At 51.9% G+C, this 20644-nt stretch overlaps 1 protein-coding gene across 6 annotated transcripts in view; it reads right to left on the minus strand.

The window, feature by feature from the left end:
* NOL4L (nucleolar protein 4 like) overlaps nucleotides 1-20644 on the minus strand; it is a 125921-nt gene that overhangs the window by 5513 nt on the left and 99764 nt on the right. For 3 of the 6 annotated variants that reach the window (XM_088674800.1, XM_088674801.1, XM_088674802.1), the window contains 6 exons: nucleotides 10890-10916; nucleotides 5691-5962; nucleotides 2951-3136; nucleotides 2424-2615; nucleotides 838-960; nucleotides 212-413 (listed from right to left, as the gene is read on the minus strand). In XM_088674800.1, the coding sequence (XP_088530926.1) occupies nucleotides 212-413; nucleotides 838-960; nucleotides 2424-2615; nucleotides 2951-3136; nucleotides 5691-5962; nucleotides 10890-10916 (1002 nt within the window). The remainder of the gene's footprint in view (nucleotides 1-211; nucleotides 414-837; nucleotides 961-2423; nucleotides 2616-2950; nucleotides 3137-5690; nucleotides 5963-10889; nucleotides 10917-20644) is intronic. The other 3 variants (XM_035121756.3, XM_035121751.3, XM_060277396.2) reach the window with 1 other exon arrangement.

Consider the following 20644-nt stretch of genomic DNA (forward strand, 5'->3'; position numbering starts at 1 on the left):
CTCACATGCACACGAAACATTCATCGACTTCATTCTCTTCCTGGCCCCTTTCTCTCTTTTCCCTTCTCTCACCCCTCCCCTCAACTGCCTCGTTTCCCCACAGCAATTAGGCTTTTTAAAAGCTCCCTGTGGCACCAGTGAAAGCTTTCTAAAAGCATAATTGTGGGGGGCAGGGGGGGTTGAGCCAGAGCTTCCCCCCCCCTCTGCTTACCATTACTGTGATTCCCTGTCTGGAGCGAGGAGGCAGGCTGCAGGCTGCCTCCGAGGCTTCCGTAGCTCCGGTAACTGTAGTTCAGGCTCCCGTTGATATAGACGGGATCTTGGGAGAAAGAAGAGGCTGGCAGTGTGTAGGACGAATGAGTGATGGCAGCTGAATCCCGGGAGTGCTGCTTGTCCAGGGCAACCGGCTCATCCTACAGTGGAGGAATCATAGAATTGCAGAACTCGAAGAGACCACAAGAGTCATCTAGTCCAACCTCCTGCAATGAAGGAGGCTCTTTTCCAACATGGGTCTCTAAGCAAGGGGTGCACCAGTAGGGGGGGAGGAGGGTGCCCGGCCTCAGGCCCCTCCAGCCAGGCAGGGGCTGAGGGAGACAAGGAGCCCTTTGAGCCAAATACCCAGAAGCCTGTTCTTTACTCTCCCACCCCCTCGCTGTGCATAGCGCCACACCTATTGCCCGCTCTCAAAGCCATGAGTGCAACATGCAGACTGCACAGCTTGTGAACAGGTGGTGATGGGGCAAGGGCAGGCGCAGCAGCTCCGTCACAGCCCCCCCCCCCCAGGGCACAGAACCATGCGTTCAGCGCCAAACAGGAGGTCAGCTCCAGGGCCTGTACCTGTGACGTTTGGTAGATCTCCAGCCGCATTCTTTTGGCTGCTTTCCTCGTCTCACTCTCGCAAGCGGCTGCCAGGATGTTCTCGGCCATGGCTGAGGTCAGGTGGGGCGGGGTGGGCCTGGTCTGGGGACACAGAGAGCCAGGAATGTCAGCCGTCGGATAAGAGGGTCAGTGGGTGGGCAGGCAGACCAGACAGTCAAAGGAGAAGAATCACCAGCTCAGGAAAAAATGAATGGTTCTGTATTAACATGCTTATATCCCTCCTTTTGGCCTCCAAAGGCCCCCAAGGATATTTAATAATAATAATAATAATAATAATAATAATAATAATAATAATTTATTATTTATTCCCCAGCCACTCTGCCTCAGGGTTCTGTCCTCTCCCCCATGCTTTTTACATCTATATGAAGCCGCTAAGAGAGATCACCAGGGGGTTTGGGCTGGGTGTTCATCAGTATGTGGATGATACCCAGCTCTACCTCTCTTTCAAATCAGAACCAGTAAAGGCAGTGAAGGTCCTGTGTGAGTGCCTGGAGGCGGTTGGAGGATGGATGGCAGCTAACAGATTGAGGTTGAATCCTGACAAGACAGAAGTACTGTTCATGGGGGAACAGGAGGCGGGCAGGTGTGGGGGACTCCCTGGTTCTGAATGGGGTAACTGTGCCCCTGAAGGACCAGGTGCGCAGCCTGGGAGTCATTTTGGACTCACAGCTGTCCATGGAGGTGCAGGTCAATTCTGTGTCCAGGGCAGCTGTCTATCAGCTCCACCTGGTACGCAGGCTGAGACCCTACCTGCCTGCAGACTGTCTCTCCAGAGTGGTGCATGCTCTAGTTATCTCTCGCTTGGACTACTGCAATGCGCTCTACGTGGGGCTACCTTTGAAGGTGACCCGGAAACTACAACTAATCCAGAATGCGGCAGCTAGACTGGTGGCTGGGAGCGGCCACCGAGACCACATAACACCGGTCTTGAAAGATCTACACTGGCTCCCAGTACGTTTCCGAGCACAGTTCAAAGTGTTGGTGCTGACCTTTAAAGCCCAATGGCCTCGGTCCAGTATACCTGAAGGAGCATCTCCACCCCCATCGTTCTGCCCGGACACTGAGGTCCAGCGCCGAGGGCCTTCTAGCGGTACCCTCGTTGCGAGAAGCCAAGTTGCAGGGAACCAGGCAGAGGGCCTTCTCGGTGGTGGCACCCGCCCTGTGGAACGCCCTCCCATCAGATGTCAAAGAGAAAAACAGCTACCAGATTTTTAGAAGGCATCTGAAGGCAGCCCTGGTTAGGGAGGCTTTTAATGTTTAATAGATTATTTTATTTCAGTTTTCTGTTGGAAGCCGCCCAGAGTGGCTGGGGAAACCCAGCCAGATGGGCGGGGTATAAATTATTATTGTTGTTGTTGTTGTTGTTGTTGCCATGGCAAAGGCGTGAAGATGCCAACCCACAGGGCAGTTAAACAGACCAGGTCCAGTGAGGATCATATGAATGAGGAATGGAAGCAAAAGGGGTTGGGATGGTTCTCAACTATCTTAGGAGAGGAGATGCAGAAGGAATTGGGGATAATAATAATAATAAACATAAACCTCACCATCTCCATGCCATTCTTCTTCATGCGGCGGCAGGATTTGAGGTAAGTGCGGATGCGCTTGCGAGCTCGCTCCTGGAACTCTGGAAACTGCCTGCTGCAGGATTCAATGATGGCCTGGATCTTCTCTTTGGGCTGCTTGGAGATGGGAACCATGCGGTCCAGATTCTCATCCACAAAAAGGCGTACAAACATCTGCAGAAACAACAGGGAACATGGGGAGCTGCCTCATGCCTGAACGGATCGGTAGCCTGGCTGGTTCACAACTGCCTGCTCCAGTCCAGCAAGGGCACCAGGCTGGGGAAGGGTGGTCTGCTCTGACTGGCAGCAGCAGCAACTCTCGGGCAGAGTCTCCATCACCAGTTACCACAGATGGGCTAAAGCAGGGGACAAATCTGTGCGCAAAGCATGGGATTGGCCGTTGAGCTGTAGTCCCTCCCCTCTCACAGGGGAAAGGAAAGGTGCAGCCATGCTACTGAACCCTGTCTCCCCCCCCCCATATTTCTATCCATACATAGAGCTGCCCGTACATTGAAGGCCTTTAGCCGCTCTGGGTCCATTCCTTCCGAATCGTTCATCTTGTCGTTGTCCTCGTGGTCGTCATGCTCATCATCATCGTCATCGGCGGCTGGAGCTCTGCCCACCGTCAGGTCTTCAGGGCAGCCGCTGACCTCAGTCTTGACGGAATCGTAACTGCCAGAGCTGTACGGAGGCGACTGAGGGAAGAGACAGAGAATCAGCCCTTTGAACCTGGCTACACCAATCTTGCTTAGCCTTCTGGCGGCTCACAGATCTCTAACTTTGGGAGGGCTCAGCCTCGGCTTCTACGCTGTCTAAATTTGTGGGGGTGGGGCGGAGAGAGGAGGCAGAGGGCTAAAATGGGATGGAGGGGGGCACAACCACGCCACTCCTACAGTGAACACCTGAGAAGACCTGAGTCCATACCCCATGTTAGGAAAACACTCTTCAAGAAACAGATAAAAGTTCCTTTAAGCCAGGCATCCCCAAACTTCTGCCCTCCAGATGTTTTGGACTACAATTCCCATCTTCCCCAACCACTGGTCCTGTTAGCTAGGGATCAAGGGAGTTGTAGGCCAAAACATCTGGAGGGCCGCAGTTTGGGGATGCCTGATTTAAGCTTTAATGAGGGTTCCAGAATTTTCTTTTGCGTGTAGGAGTGGCACTTTTGGCTTGATTGGTGTCAGCTGCAGGTGCAAATACTGTAAAGGGAGAAAGTTGCAAGCTGCAATTTCCACACAAGGAAAGCACACACACATGTTGAGTTTATACCGTGCTGGAGAGATATAGAAAGAATGTTCTGTGGTGCCTTGGTTCTCAAACAACTTGGAACCCAAACACTGCAAACGCGGAAGCAAGTGTTCCGGTTTGCGAACTTTTTTCGGAAGTCAAACGTGCTCCGTTTTGAGTGTTACGCTTCCAGTTTGAATGCCACACTTCCATTTGGAGTGTTACGCTGAGGTCTGTCTGTTTTTGCTATTTATTTTGCGTTTTTGTGGCTCTTTTGGTTTTGGTTTTGTGACCGTGCGGAACCCAGTTCAGCTACTGATTGATTGATTGATTGTGTGACTGTAGTACATTGTTTCGGCTTGAAACAATGTACTACAGTCACACAATCAATCAATCAATCAGTAGCTGAACTGGGTTCCGCACGGTCACAAAACCAGATCGCTGATTGCCGAAGAATTGATGCTTTTGAATTATGGTGCTGGAGGAGACTCTTGAGAGTCCCATGGACTGCAAGAAGATCAAACCTATCCATTCTGAAGGAAATCAGCCCTGAGTGCTCCCTGGAAGGACAGATCGTGAAGCTGAGGCTCCAATACTTTGGCCACCTCATGAGAAGAGAAGAATCCTTGGAAAAGACCCTGATGTTGGGAAAGATTGAGGGCACTAGGAGAAGGGGACGTCAGAGGACAAGATGGTTGGACAGTGTTCTCGAAGCTACGAACATGAGTTTGACCAAACTACGGGAGGCAGTGCAAGACAGGAGTGCCTGGCGTGCTATGGTCCATGGGGTCACGAAGAGTCGGACACGACTAAACGACTAAACAACAACAACAGTACATTGTTTATTCCTTTCATTTTTAGGATCAATGGTCTCGTTAGATAGGAAAATTCATGTTAAATTGCTGTTTCGGGGGTTGTTTTTAAAAGTCTGGAACGGATTAAACCATTTTGCATTACTTTCTATGGTAAAGCGTGCCTTGGTTTTGGAACGCTTTGGTTTTGGAATGGACTTCCAGAACGGATTAAGTTTGAGAACCAAGGTACCTCTGTAAATAGTTTGTATATATTAGGAACTGAAATGCTTGTGCAACCAGTCAAGCAATAAAGAAGCTCCTGGCTGAGGAATTTGACTATGACTACTGTTCTTGTCCTCTGGCTCCAGAGGGAAACTCTGCTATAAACAGTAAGGTGAGCTTTTACTAAGGTGCCACCACATAAGCAGAAAGCGTAGCAGAAGTTTGTGGGCAGTAACCTCTAATACCCCAAAATATGGGTCAGTCTGAAGTGCCCTCTTCTTCCACCTTGGGGACTTGAGGACAGCCGCTCAGCTGTTTGTTCCAAGCACCCACAGAAAGATTCAGCCACCATGAGGACAAGCCAGCAACAGCAAATCCCCTGGAACCTTGGCGAGAGCTCTTGGCCACGGAAATCCCCTTTCTGTGAGGTCCATGAAGCAGATGGTGCCTTCATCTCACCATGCGCTGGTCCTCTGGTCATTCTCTACAGACGCCATAGGGCTCCCCTGCTGTTTTGGCTCCCAATGGGCAACCCTCGTTGTTCATTTCTGTGAAAAGCTCCAACCACACAAAAGAAGGGCCATTGGGCCATTGGGCCAGGAGCCCCAGGGACTCTGCTTCCTTTCTGCCCTAAAAGGAAATGTTTCTGGCCAAGATAGGGCTGGGAACAAGGCCCTTGGCTTAGGAAAATTTGCTGGCACTGGCCTGAGTGTAGCTGGTCAGTGGACTACAGTGGCGAAGGAACACAAAACGTGGAGGGCTCTAAATTTAACGCAAGGCTAGGCCACGGGGCCTCCTTATCAGGGTGACTGATCTTCTCCTATTACCCCAGATGGGTCATCTGCTCTTGTTTCAGCCTCCACATGGTCTTCTTTTGACTCTGCCACCGTGCCTGTAGCCAGGGGGAAACTCCACTACTGCCATTGGATGTTAGGTGGAGGGACCCTTCTCCTGCCCCCATGCCATTGGCTGCTACAGTCACTCTCCCCCCCCCCCACACACACACCTCGGCTGTGCTTTTGGCTGCATATTTTGCACGGCTCCGCAGGCCATCGGCGCTGCAACTTTCCGGCTGGTAGGAGGGGGTGACGTGGGCAGGTGCCAGCTTGTCGCACAGGTTGATGGGCTGGTCCTCAGAGGAGGCACTGAAATCCATGGGAACGGCAGCTCCATTCCCGTTCATCTCTGGGTAGGCGGCATCCCCCTGAGTGCTGCTGGAGGTGGACGGGTTCAGGGTCGAGGAGCCGTTCCCGCTGCAGCTCTCTGAGGAGGAATCGTCTGCAAAGAGAAGGGAAGGGGGCCCATTATCAGAAAGACCACAAACCCCAAGATGCTGCTACTGTGGCGGCCCCAAACCTGCAGTCCGCAGCGGGGCACAATCTCACTCTTCCCTCATCGACATCAGTAACCCCCCAACAGTGCTGCCCTGAGGCCCTGGGCAGGGCTTTCTCGGTGGTAGCTCCCAAACTGTAGAAGGGGAAAGCAAACCTCTTTCGCCCACCTTCTTCTCAGGGTGAGGGTGTGTTGCTATTTTACCCATTGCTATTTTATGTTACTTCCGTTTCTGTTGCATTTACTTTGTGCTGATGTTTTCACCGGAGATATATATGTATATATAAGTATATATACTGTTTAAGTATTTGCATGTTTTAAGATGTTGCAAACTGCCCTGTTACTGTATGGTGAAGGGTGGTAATGTGGAGATAATACTGACATGTCTTACCAGGCAGTTGTAAATATTAGTGAGATAGCATATCTATAGTCCTTTAGAATTACATGCCAGTTAGATCCAGCCACTGAGACTCAGCCCCCCTTTGTACACTTGCCTTCAGTTTCCAAAGCCTCCCTTTTTATATGAAATATCATGAAGTAGCGCAGAGGCAGCCAGTGTGGGGCTCCCTAGATATTTTAGATTACAACTCCCATCAGCCCCAGGCAGCACGGCCAATGGTCAGGGATGATGGGAGTTGCAGCCCACAGCATCTAGAGGGCATCATCACACCGGTAACTTCTGAACCAGCAGCTCACAGAGGAGTCTGGGTAATTCTTTATCGGGAACTTCCATTTCCCAAAGGACTACTGAGGACGACATGAAACCCGTCAACATCAACCCCTTGCAAATGACCACAGTGCCTGGAGACAGTCAGGCTGCATATCCACAGCAGTGACCAGAGGAAGAATGACCACTGGGAGGAGCGCAGAGAGAATAAACACATAGTGCACCTGCGGCAGCAAAACCATACGCCTTCAGCTGCAACAAAACATGTCTCTCCTGTATCAGTCTCTACAGCCACAGCAGGCGCTGTAACTCTCCAACTGTTTGACTCTTCTGTTGTCTCCCGAGAAAGACAGAGGCCAACCAACGGAGGGTGAAAGCCAAACACCAGAGCTCTTCCTGTAGGCAGCTTTGAAAGGATGCCTTTCGTACACACTGGTGAGAAGATACTTAAGCAGAGAGAAAGGAAGAAGGATGGCTGCACTCTGTACACTCAGCCCTCTTTGGCCTTCAGTAAACTAGTTTGGCAGGTTTATTCTATTGTTTCAAGAACCTGGAAAACCTGCTTGGCCAGAGGTGCTGGAGTGAATGTGTGTCCATTCCCCCTTCACAGTGGGATAGGAAGCCTCACTCCAGTCACTTTCAGCGCTCTTAAAAAGGATTGTCCCCAGCGCTAGCTATGGGGGCAGAGATTCAGATGGTAGCGCTTCATTTCTTTGCAAGCCCACCCCGTCCCTTGCCCTCCTCAACACATCTCTAGACTGAAAATAAAGCGGAATCCATGTGCCTTGTGTTGAGGGGGCACAGGCAACGGCAATGCACTGGCCTCTTGCCACTTAGCAAGGAGCACAGGATGTCTGAGCTTGTGTGTCTGCCCCTGATGCTGGAGGAGCTCCTCTGGTCCAGCGAAGGGGAGCCAATGGACTTGGCTGCCATTGCAACTGTGGTCACAAAGCCACCCTGCCAACGCGTGGCCCTGGGCAAAGCACTCCCTCAGCCTCAATCCCCCACCTGCAGAACAAGGGCAAGGCAAACAGTGCCTGCCATCTCCCATCTTTTCCATCCCACCCCACCCCACCCAGCCAGCCTGCGGATGTACCACCTCCCGCTCCTCCCCCCCTCTCCCACCGTTGCCAGGCTCTGCTGCTCCCCTGGTTCCCATGGAGATCGCCTACTTGCCTTGCCTTCCCCCCTCAGACACATTTGTTCCAGCCCTGGCATCCATCATACAGAGCATGTCTCCCTGCCTGCACAAGCGCAGGGGCCAGGCAGCATTTCGCACGCAGCAGGCTCTGTCTCCTTACGCACCAAGCAGCCCCTCAACAATGGCTCTGTGTTGCTGCCTCTTCCCAAACCATGGCTGTGACTTTGGGCACCAGAGAAGGCCATGGCCATCCCCTCCTCCTCCTCCTCCTCCCACTGCAGCTCAACTGGGAGATGACATCCCAACCGCCTGCCCTCATGTGCACCTCTGAGGAAGGTGCAAGCACGTGATGCACGCATTCATCCTGTGCTTGCTTTCTCTAGGACCCGAATCAGGTGCCAGCCTCTTTTTACACACGCACAGCCGCCTCCCGTGTTTCAGGGCAGAGCCTCTCATGGGGCACATTGCAACACGCGCCCTTCCCCACCAAAGCCTGCTGGCCAGCTCGCCAGCCCGCCCGTGCCGCCTGCCACCACAGCAGATCCTTGGATTCACAAGGTGCTGCAAGGCGGGGGAGAGGGGAAGAGGGGAAAGGGCAAAGGCCTCGCAGAAAGCTGCTTCCTGCACAGGCCAAGCCCTGGGTGCCGAACAAAGGAGCTGCAGATGGCAGCCCCCAACTTCCTCTTGCTGGCTTCCTCACCCAGGTGGCAGGACAATCAGGGTCAGGCGGCTGCTGGTGGCGAAAGCCCCACATCCTTGTGACAGACGGGAGCTGCGGGGGGGGGGGGGGAGCAGGGAGGTGTGGCTGCTCTCCTTCCTTCTGCCTGCCCGCCCTCCCCTGCAATCTACAAGGAAGCTGCGGAATGGCTTCCCTCGCCAAGGCCCTTCCGTCCTTCGCAACAAAGGACACTCCCTGGCACCACCCTGTGATCAAGATCTAGCGGCAGCCAGGAGCCTCTTCTCCCTGCTGCTGCCCGCCACCGCCCCCGCCGCAAACACACTTCACACCCCTGGCATCTCTGCCCAGCTCTCCTGAACTGTCCAGGTGCCACAAACCCTTGCATTCTATCCAGAGTCATTTCTGACAGGGGTGAGAATTCCTATGCCATTCAGTGGTCATTGAAAGCCCTGGGACCATGAGTTTAAGAGTACTCAAGCTAAACTAGGCTAAGCAATTCTGAGTATGTGCTCCGGGTGATGACTGCACCTCTCATGCCTTCCACCTCTGGCTGCAAGGCGGGGCAGAGGGGGGGGCAATCTGATTATGCACAGGAACACAGGAAGCTGCCTCGCAGGCATATCTACAATTTCAGCATCCGTTGAGGGTATAGAAGCCTGGTCGGCAAGACTAGAGAGATTGCATGCCTGGAGACTGTAGAAGCAGAAAAAGACTGGACCAGTCTTCCCCAGCCTGGCTCCCTCAGCATGTTTTGAGTGGCCATGCTGAGACTGATGGGAGTCGTAGTCCAAAACATCTGGAAGGCACCAGGTTGTGGAAAGCTGAACTAGAGTCCCACACAGCCTGAACTTATGTTATCAATTAAGAGCTGCTACTGACCAAGAGGGAAGCAATACGGCCACATTAGACCCTGGTCCTTCACTGCATTCTTTGGAGGGGGAATTTGGGCTTCTCCAACTTTCTCAGTAGAGAAGGTGGCCACTACCACAGTTTCTGTAGCTGGATATGCCAGATATTCAAAGTACTGGGTGAGGGCACAACCATCCGATCAGCACCCTGGCATTGCCCGAGATATTGCCGGAGATCCAGGGGTGCAGCGTTCAGCACCTTCACTGTCCCAAATAACTGCAATGGCCTGCTTGTACCTCTGAGCTGGTCCTGGAGAAAGGCACCTTCTCCCTAGAGCCTCTTAGAAATCCTGAACACAAGAGGACCATTGGCTGTACATTTGTACATTTTCATGTTTTTATTTGTGCATCGTAAGATACAGCTGGTTGGAAAGAGAATCAGTATGAGAAGAGTCCCACTTGCATATGAAAAATCCATGGTCAGATCCCTCATTAGCCAGGAACATCAGTGCGCAATGTGCCTTGCAGACACACATACCTGAGTCAGGTGGACGGAATATACCTTGCCAGTACTCTGGCCTAGTCTCTCCACCTCTCTGCCAGTTCTTGCATGGTGTGAATTGCTACCCCCTTTGTCACACGTTTTCATTTTGTGCCTGGTGCCTGCCTAGATCCATTGGGCATGGGGGATCTCCCTGCTCCCACCCAGCATAGTTCCTGTAATGGGGGCAGATCTCTGCCAGTGAATGGAGAGGAGAAGGAGGGGGCAGGAGGGAGGGGAAGAGCCAGGCTAGCAGTTTGAGAGGCTTTCCCTCCCCCTGTTCTCAGCTCCTTCCTGGAGGGAGGCTCCCAGCTTTATCCAATGATGCCTCTCTGAAGGATTAAGGAGAATTATTCCTGGCCATGGAGGCACGAGCTGCGCACCAGGCTGCTGTGCAGTTCGCCCAGGCATTGCCACAGCAACAGAGCCTCTCCTCCTGCGCCTGGCCAATGGCAGGCCTCCCCAAAGGCCAATGGGAGAAAGTGTGCGCTGCCTTGGGACCATCCTTGCTGCCTGCTCCTTGGCTTCTCCCTGGATTAGCAGCAGCCCCCGAGCTGCTGGAGTGCCAAGAGCACATGGCAGCCACCGCCGAGGCTGATCTAGTCTCATCCACTCTCTGCAGCACAGGCCAGCAGGAGAAAGAACTTTTCATGGGACCCTTTCCCTGCAGAGCTGGCTTTCTCCACTGACAGCAGAGGAAGTAGAGAACAGAGGTGGCTTGCTTCTAATGGCAAGGATCACAGAAACTGAGAAAGAAAAAGAGCAAGGATTGAACTTGCTGGATTTTTTCCCCCGCCTAAGGAATGAGCAGGATCTCACCCCCCCCAATTGCCCTTGAAGTCAGAATCAGCTGGTTAGAGCATGCTGCTGATAACAGCAAGGTTTCAGGCTCGATCCCCGTATGGGACAAGTGCACATTCCTGCATTGCAGGGGGCTGGACTAGATGATCCCCAGGGTCCCTTCCAACTCTATGATTCCATGAAAAGGATGCCTTACCTTCCAAGCCTTCCAGGGCATGGCTGGCTGGGGGAGAAGAGCAGAGGAGCTTTTTAAGATTAATGATAATGAACTGAAAGATCCCTGTGCAGGATCCTGCCCCCACCCCCACCCCCATACACCAGCCTCTTTACTCCATCCGTACCCTGCTGTTATTTCTGTATCACTAGTAATGTATATGGATTATTCATTTATATAGGGTTATATACAGAGCAACAAGCAAAAGACAAGGCCCTGCCTTGGGGAGCATACAATCTAAACCTATATTTTGAGGTGGGTGTTGGGGGTGAGAGAGACAGAGAGATCACAGTCCTCCCACTAGCCCCCAATACATTGTAAGGGGGGGCTATAATGAAGTTTTCACATTTATTACTGTGGCAGATGTGAAAAAGGCAAATTGCACGTTGGGGATGTTTAGGAAAGGGATTGAAGATGGACATGTCAGGATTATGCCACTGTTATGCAAATCTGTGGTGAGACCACACTTGGAATATCCCATACCGTTATGGCTGCCTCACCTCAAAAAGGATGTAGCAGAGCTGGGAAAGGGCAAGCAACGGGGTCAAGGGACAGAAGCAACTCTCTTGGGGGAAATGGTTGCGACATTCAAGGCTTTTTAGTTTAGAAGAAAGGTGAGCAAGCCTGATAGAAGTGTGTAAGAATATGAATGGTGTAGATAAAGAGACAGTTCTCTCCCTCCCCCCCCCTCCCCCAAAAGTACTAGAACCTAAGGGGGGGTGTAAGGGGCAAAGAGTACAGAGAGCCCCCTCCCATCCTGAGGAGCAGCTCCTCCACCAGCAGTAGTGCCAGCGGGCGGGGGGGGGGGGGAAGAGTCAAGTGAGGAAGGAGGAAGGAGGAGACGGGGCTCTGGCAGCATAGGAGAGCCCCTGCTACACGTGGGAGAGGAAGAGAGAGGGGGGAAAGGGGGAGAAGGAAAACAGGGAAAGGAGACCCTTTTCCCCTCCGGTTCCGGAATTACACAGGAGGAAACGCGGAAGGCGATTTGGCATGCCCAGACTCTTATGCTGGAAGAAGACGCAGAGCGCACCATTCCAGGGTTCTGGTTCGGACTAGAAGGATGTATCCTGTACAGCTCTATCACTGTAAATAAACTGCACACAATAAATCCATGAAAAGGCCAGAACGTGCAGAGTCGTTACTCTAGAGTAGTCGCAACGCGCATCCTGTGACAGGGGGCACCCAACGAAGATAAATGTTGGAAGATTCAGGACAGACAAAACGAAGTGCTTCACACGGCGCACAGCTAAACTATGGAACTCACTCCCACAAGATGTGATGGGGGCCACCAACTTGGATGGCTTTAAAAGACGATTAGTCAAATTCACAGACGATAAGGCTACCAATGGCTACTGGCCACAACTGGGGTGTTTTACCGACACCCCTGAATGCTAGTTGTTGGGAATCACGAGTTGTGGGAGTGCTGCTGCACTAAGGCCTTGCATATGGGCTCCCCATAGGATCTGGTGAGGACTGGAGTAGACGGGCTTGTGGCCAAATCCAGAGCGACTCCTCTTATGTTCCAATCCAGAATCTGGGCTTTCTCATCTGAAAATGTGCAGGTTTAAAATGCAACATTTCAACATGCGCACGCAAGCACACGCCACTCCCTCCCACCAGGTCAAGCGAACCTAAATAACTTACCCCAAATAAGGAATGTTTGCTAATTGGCATAATTTATTCATCTTCAAGAATTAGGCACTGAGTCCTTCTCCAACCATGGTGAACACAAAGAACTCTAAAGACTGTCTTAATTATTCTGGATTGCTGGGGCCTGAACTGCCCTCCCCCCCATATCCAGCCTCATAACTGAAAAAGGTCCCATATCCTGCGTAAATCCCATTTAACCAATCATACTGGGTTGCTTCCTATGTTCAACTGCAGCAGCTACAAAGGGCTGAGATTGTAAGGAGGGTCTGTCTGCTGGATCAGACCAAGGTGGGTCCCACCAAAACCAAACAGCTGCTAGCCAGATGCCTCTGGAAAGCTCATCAGGCACCAGCCTTCCCATGCTGCATGTCCCCAGTATCCAGCAGTCAAATAGAGGAGTGCCTCAAAATATTGGCTGCCAAGCCTGGAAGCTCTCAGCATAGAGCAATCCTCAGAGAATCTGACTAATACTTTTTAAGAGCCACCAATGCTAGTAGCCATCGCTTCACCACATGACATTTTACTCCATGAATTAAATCTGTGTCTGCTCTGAACTGCAAGGGGTCCCAAGGACTCGTATTAAAGTAGGAGCATCTAGTGGCCATTTATAAGCAAGAGACATAGCATGGAGGGGGAGGGGCATTTTAAACCAGAGTGGCGGTCCAGATCCCCACCCGCACCCCTGCAAAGCCCCTCCTGGTGCACTGCTCACAAGCATTTTGGCCCAGTAAGGGGTGAGAGTGGCAACTGGGAGGAGGGAGGGTCAAGGGCAGAATCCTCTCCTCCATTTCTTTATCCCCCACCCGCAAGTGGTCATTAACAACCACTGGGACTCCATTACATGCATCCTCTTGGAACATGTGCTTAGGCCAGACTCCTTGGTCTCCTCCGGCATTAATCCCTACCAAGCCCACAGAGGACCCAAATCACAGGGCCCCATACAACAGCTATGACTCCTCAGAAGCTACAGTGAGGCCAATCCTGATCTTCCACAGACTCAGCGACTGGCATCTCCAGTGGACCTCCCGCAGTCTGCATACAGCCACCTGGCTCAGCTGTTCACCTGTACTGACAAGTGGGGAGGGGAATTAATCCCCCCTACTTTATTATTCCACTGCTTCAGCCTCCTTTTCTTGTCAGGTGCAGTATGAATTCTCCCAGTCACTGCTTGCCAGAACAAGACTGGAAACTGTCATATCAACTGTCTACAACGTGGTGGAGTTACCACTGTTTGCCCACACTTGCGCAGGGGAAGGGAGGGACGGCAGCACGTGATGTGGTTCTGGGCAAAGAATGGCTGGTGACGGCACAGGAGTGTGGGGAAGAGGAATCGAAACCAAACTCAGGGTGGACAAGCCTACAAGGAAGAAAGCACATGCCTGTTCCACATGTGGTCAAGAGCGGAATGGCACCATGCTGACCATCTGCACTGACGACCGTAAGAGCAACCCACAGTTCTGTGGGCTGTACACCCATGTGCAAAAATCCAACTTTGGGGTGCTGCTAAAACCCCAGACAGGCCAGGTCTTTCTTTCAGTTTCGCCACAGGCTCCAAGCCCTGACAGGCTGCTGCCACTCGGGGAATGAATGCATCTTCTAAGGGACAGTGATTTGGCGGGTGGGGAAGAGACAGACAGAAGGACAGGAGAAGAGAGACCACCCTTGTGCTGGGAGTTCTGCCTTTAACACCAGAGACACCTGCACAGCCTTGATGGGAGGCTTAATGCAAGATGAGGGGTCTGGAAACCAAGCCTTATGAGGAACGGTTGAGGGAATTGGGTATTAACCTGGAAAAGAGGAGACCAAGTGGTGATATGATAGTCATCTTCAAATATCTCAAGGGCTGACACTTGGAGGATGTCACCTAGAGGCTAAGATCTGAACCAATGTCTTCAAATGTGAAGAAAGGAGATTCAAACTAAATATCAGGAAGAGCTGTCCAACAGTAGAACGGACTCCCACTAGAAGTGGTGGACTCTCCTTCCTAAGCAGAGGTTGGATGGCGACCTGTCATGTCTGATGTAGTTGAGATTCCTGCATTGCAGGGTGTTAGACTAGATGACCCCTGGGGTCCCTTTGAACTCAACATGGCACATGTCAGCTATAAAAATCCAACCTGACTAATGTGGGGTGGGGTAGGGAGGCAGCTAGTGCTGGCACCCCCACTCCAGTCTTGTTGCCCTGTCTCTGCAAGGCAGAAAATGTCAAGCGGACAGAGCAAAATGGCTCTTGGGGCAGAGGGCAGAAGGACACCAGCCGTTTGTTTTGCAGACTAATTTGGGAGCGGGTTTTGCCTTTGGAGGAGGAGGAGGAGGCAGCTGGCTTATCCTCGTTGCTGCAGTGCAGGATTTGCAGAGATCAGTAAGGATGAATGGGGGGGGGTCGTGATCTCCAGCACCTGCTCCCTGACAGCCAGGGCAATGGGGAAGTGGCCCACTTTAGGGGCCCTGCTTGAATGAAACGGAGTGGGGTGGGAAGATGAGGAGGGAAGCACACGGCCATCTAAAGCGGAAAGTAGAATTATCTATGTGGGTGTGGGGCAAGTCGTTCCTCCTCCTACCCCATCACCAGCAGGGAGACAAAAACCTCTTTTGACTCTGAAGAACAATGAGCTTATACAAGCGCCAGCAGCCCACAGAAAAATCCTATAGCAGGACAATGGGCCCTCCCTCGGAGGCAGCCCCACCAATCACCACCCAAGGAACTCAAGGGCTCCCAGAATAACCCACCAACCAGCATTCAGGCTTCTTAAGGGGGGGGTTCTTCCTGAATATATCTCCTCCCCCACCCCAGGCACCCCTGGAGGACCCTGGGCTTGGCAATATCTGGGAATGCAGGCAGGCAACCAACCCTGGTGGCGGAGGAGTCTCCCTTAGCTGCTCAAGAATCCCTGGGAGCTGCTCTGTCACCTCCTGGAGAAAACAGAAGCCTCGGTTTCCATGGAGAGAAAACAGCCTTCCCTCCGCATGGTTTTGAACTTGGGTCTGGCTAGAAACCAGACCGTCAGGAGCTTCCATAGCATCCCACAGGCATTTCGCTGTAACAACAGCCAGTGCGATGTAAAGGGCCATCAATTATTCACTGACAGGAGGGGGGAGAGCAGGGGGGGAGGGCAGGTGGAAACGAAAGCAGGCTGAGGACAGATTTGGGCAGGGGTGTAGCGGCGTTTGCCGGCACCCGGGGCGCATGCAGACACACTGAGCAGGAGCGGGGCACAGAGGGTGAATGGAGCCCACCTCGCCAGCTCAGCCCTTGCCACCAGAGCCAAACAGGGCTGCACTGCACTGCCTGCCCACCTGTGCAGGGGAGAGCCTGGCCAGCCAACGCAGCCCTTGGTGGGCGAATCCCCCCCCCCCAAAAAAAACGCCTGCTGGGAGGAGTACTGGGCCGGGCCCCACTAGAATTGCCCATTCTTACCTCCCTCCCTCTGCGCCCACTCTTTGTCTGAGCAAGGAGCAAGTGAGCACTGGCTGAGCAGCCATTCAGCAAGGGGCCGGAGACAGAGCAGCGAGGCCAGGCTCTGTGGCCCAGAGACCACCGGCAGCAGCCAGGGCAGGGATCCGTGCGTGGGGACAACTGGCTCACGCCCCCTCAAAATTGTGCGCCCAGGGCCACTGCCCCTACATCTCTGAATTTGGAAAAGCAAATGTGGGGACCCCAAGCATAGTCATGGCAAAGGGGGGGGGCGGGTTTACTAGCTTTAAAACAGAAGCACAGAGGGGACACCCCCTCTCTACAAATGCCTGCTCTGACTAAAGTGTTGAACAGCTCAGGACCGCAACACCTCAAGGACCAGCTCTCCCCATATGAACCTTCCTATACCCTGAGATCATCTTCTGAGGCCCTTCTTTGTGTGCCTCCTCCACAGGAGTTCCAGGGGGTCATGAATGGGCCTTTTTTGTGGTGGCTCCCCATTTGTGGAATGCTCTCCCCAGGGAGATTCGGCTGGTACTTTCATTTTACATCTTTAGCACCAGGTGAAAACATTCCTCTTTAACCAGTCATTTGGCTTATAACATCATTGTGGGAGTGGGAGGGGTTACTGGTTTGTTTGTTTGTTTTTTCTTGTTTTTATTATTTTGCATTTTTTATCTTATATCTTTATGTTGTGAACCATCCTGAGATCTATGGATGGAGGGAAGAAGGAGAAGGAGATGGAGAAGGAGGAGAGAAGATCTCAGCTCTTTCTTTCTGTGAATGTCTAAGCCAGTCTCCTGCAACCTGGTGCCCTTGAGATGCTTTGCAGTACCAAAAGCAAAACAGTGAGCTTCTAGCACTAGCTATTCCCCCAAAATGACCGCAGCTGAGTCTGGGTGGGGAGGAAGGAAGGACAAAGCAGCACTGTCCTGGGAGCTGCCCTCTGTGTATGAAAAAAGGTGTCTCCTTGTACCGGCCGACTCCCAGCCCTTCCCCTCCTCTCTTGCAGCCAGCGCTGGAGCTGCCAAGGCCAAGTGGCAGACGCGAGGACCAGGGGCAGCAGCACTTTCTCATTTGCCTGAGGCACCCAGTGCCCTGATGCAAAAACACCAGTCCAAGTAGGGCTCCTGCATAGCATGGCTCCCCCAAACATATATACAGTCCACCCCGTACTGGAGCATGAGCATAATAATTCTTTAAGATGGGAGGTACTGAAACCTAGACTAACTTGGAAAACCGGTCCATTTGACCTGGAATCTCTTCCCCCTAATTTCAGAGATGCCAGAGCAAAGCGAGGGGTTGTTTCACTGAGTGGTGAAGAAGTGAGCTCTGCACATGCCCAAGCACACTCTCACCCATCTTGTTACCTTCCGCATTCCAAGGCTGACACCTGCCCTGGAGAGGAAGCTCGAGGGTCGAGCCGAAGCCCAAGTACCTCCCATGTAGAAACAGAGCACAGACTCCTGTGGAATGTGAACAACAAACCCTTGTGGGGGGTCGGGGGGGTCTATATTCTGTATGGGACCCTGCACACTATTGCTGCAACTTACGGTAATTAGGCTGAAGACATATTGCCCCCCCCCCACATGGCGAGGCAGGTCTTGTAGCCTTTCAAAAACAGCTTCACTTGGAGATGGGAAAGTAGGGTAAAATAAATGATCAGGCACATCACAAACAATTTTGGCTCTTTCCTATCACTTTCAGCTCTCATAAGAACTATTACCTGTATCCAACCTATGTTAAGTCAAAGTACTTAAATTATTTTTCATTCAGCAACAACGCTCCGCATGATCTCTGTGCCATTCATTCCCTCTTCATCCTCTTCTGTGCCCCCAAAATCACAATCCATTCTGAAATTTACTTTGCTTCCATCCATCAGGAAACTTTCCAAGGAAATGTGCTTCATTTACAACATCTATGCTGAATTTAGAATCATCTGGGCCCTGAATATGCATGCTGCCTGCTGCTTGTATTGAGTAGTTCCCCACCACAATCTAGAGAGAGAGGCTGCATCAGGAGCAGGGGGAGGTTTTGACTCAGCCCAAGAGGAACAGCAACTGCTGCTTCTCCAGAGATAGCAGGATGTGGTGGGGGAGGCCCCCTCCCAGCCCTATTCCCTTCCAGGCCTTGGGAGGTTCAACTTCGCCTTTTCATTTGGTGGGTGGGGGGATTGAACACTCATGCCCTCTGGGGAAAGACAGACCTGCAACTGCAGCAAGGAACTGTGTGGTTGGTATTTCAGGACCTCAAAGAATTTCAGTCCGGGTCTTGCTGGGATGAATCCATGTTTGGTTACCCAACACTGGCATCTACAGTAGTTAAAGAACCCGGCCATTTATGTGGCACTTCCTTCCCCTAGATCAGTTATTGTTCTTGCCCCTTAACCCACCACCCCAGACCACCTTAGTGTGCAACAGATTATCCCCACTGTCTGTCCCCAAAGAACCTGCCTTAAGAGGTATTATGCTGTTTCTGTTGCACTTTTGTGCGTTTTTACATTCCCGTAATTTTTCTTCCCCAAAAAAGTTTGTCCTTTTTTATTTTTTTAAGTAAAACCCCTCGAGTGTCATTTGCCACTCTGCACATGCACCAATTCTAATAACACTTGACGTGAAATGGTCAAAGTTAAGCAGTAGCATGAAATGCCACAGGTTGCTGGGGGGTGGGGTGCAGTTTAAGAGGAGGAGGAGGAGGGAGACAGTGGGCTGGGCCAGGAAACAGAGCAAGTCAACTCACAGGAGGCGGGAGGTACTCCAGAGCATCTGTTGCACCAGCTGCAGCCTTCTTGGAGGGAGATGGCTTTGGCACAATTACCCATGCCCTCATAACGGTCAGGCTAGATCAACACCAGGGCTTTTTTTCAGCTGGGAATCCCTGGAACTCAGTTCCGGCACCTCTTAGGTGGAAGCCATTGCCATTATAAGAGAACCAGGTGAGTTCATGGTGAGTTCCGGCACCTCTCTTTCAAGAATAAAAGCGCTGATCAGCACTGTATGTGGGTGGTGCTCTTCAAAACATCTGGAAACCACAACTGGTACAAAATACAGCAACTAAGTTGCCAGACTGGGCTCAACTCTTGTGAATATATCATGCCATGCTGAAAGATCTCAACCGGACACCAGCTATTTTGCATGCTCAACTGAAGGCACTGGACTTTTCAAGCCCCAAGAGCCATGCGACCAGGATATGTGAAGGACCCTCTTCTTCCAAATGCATTTGCTTGTCAGCTAAGATCTTCAGAAGCTCCTCCATCTTCAGAGATTGCCTAAGGGAGAGGGGCCATTTCCATGGCAACACCTTTTAAGGGTCAGGTGAAGTCCATTCTGCTCACCTAGGCTTCCAGAAGTCCAACAGGCTTTTATGCTAAATGGCCAACTAAATGCCTATGGGAAGCCTGCAAGCAGAGCATGAGCACAACAGCACTCGGCCCACTTGTGACTTCCAGCAACTGGTATTTAGAGGCTTAACGCCTCCGACAGCGGAGTTAGGACATAGACATAGACATAGTGGCTGGTAGCCACTGGTGGCTGGGTCCTCCATGAATTTGAGAGCCAGTTCCACAGCTTAACTACAGTGGTGGTGTTCCCGAGGCTCTGTTCCTTGGCAGAGGACTTGGTGAGTGCATCATTCTCCCTTGGGAAGCGGAGGCCACAAGGACCACTGTGCGAAGTGACATTGCCTTCCAGAGGTCAGGAGTGCTGGATGCTGATCCACATACATTGTCCCAATCCTTGCATCACCTGACATGAACTCTACCTGCTCTGTTGATGACAAAGCTTTTTCCCCAATGCCTTTTAGCTAACCCTTCTGTGCCAAATCCATTAGCACTAATTGGCTCCCTTCTGCCATTCTGGAGGTTTATAAGTATCTTGCAGCAGGACGACACCCAGCCAAAGACTTCCAGGCAGTAACAGCAAAAGAGGGGCCCGGAGAGGCTTGAGTCACCTTTTGCTTGGTTTGGATCATCTATTGTTCTCAAAGGCTGCATAAAAACTGTGTTGTAGCCAACGTTAGCCTTACTCAAGAGTAATTAAAGGCATGACTAACTTAGGCCCATCACTGGTTCAACTCTGAGCATAACTTAGTGGGATACAACTCTATAGATGTACTGATGTACTGCCAATACCTGTAACTCACAGCTTTTTGTTCATTTTCTTCCTCTAACCTATCCATTCTTCAGGAAATCAGCCCTGAGTGCTCACTGGAAGGACAGATCGTGAAGCTGAGGCTCCAATACTTTGGCCACCTCATGAGAAGAGAAGAATCCTTGGAAAAGACCTTGATGTTGGGAAAGATGGAGGGCACTGGGAGAAGGGGACGACAGAGGACGAGATGGTTGGACAGTGTTCTCGAAGCTACGAACATGAGTTTGACCAAACTGCGGGAGGCAGTGCAAGACAGGAGTGCCTGGCGTGCTCTGGTCCATGGGGTCACGAAGAGTCGGACACGACTAAATAACTAAACAACAACTGCCACTTCAAACATGGGACCTCCACCTCCGCAGGAGCATGCACCCTCTGGATACTAGGGGCCAAGGACCAAGCACAGGGGAGGGCTATTGCCTTCGTCCCCTGACACAATTTGAAGAAGGGTGCCCTACTAGATGTACCCCTAGATCTGATCCAGGGGGGCTCTTTTTACTTTGATCACATGCCCACTCTGGCCAGCAT

This window comes from Zootoca vivipara, chromosome 7 (assembly GCF_965207765.1).
Source record: "Zootoca vivipara chromosome 7, rZooViv2.hap1.1, whole genome shotgun sequence".
NCBI classification, from domain to species: domain Eukaryota; kingdom Metazoa; phylum Chordata; class Lepidosauria; order Squamata; family Lacertidae; genus Zootoca; species Zootoca vivipara.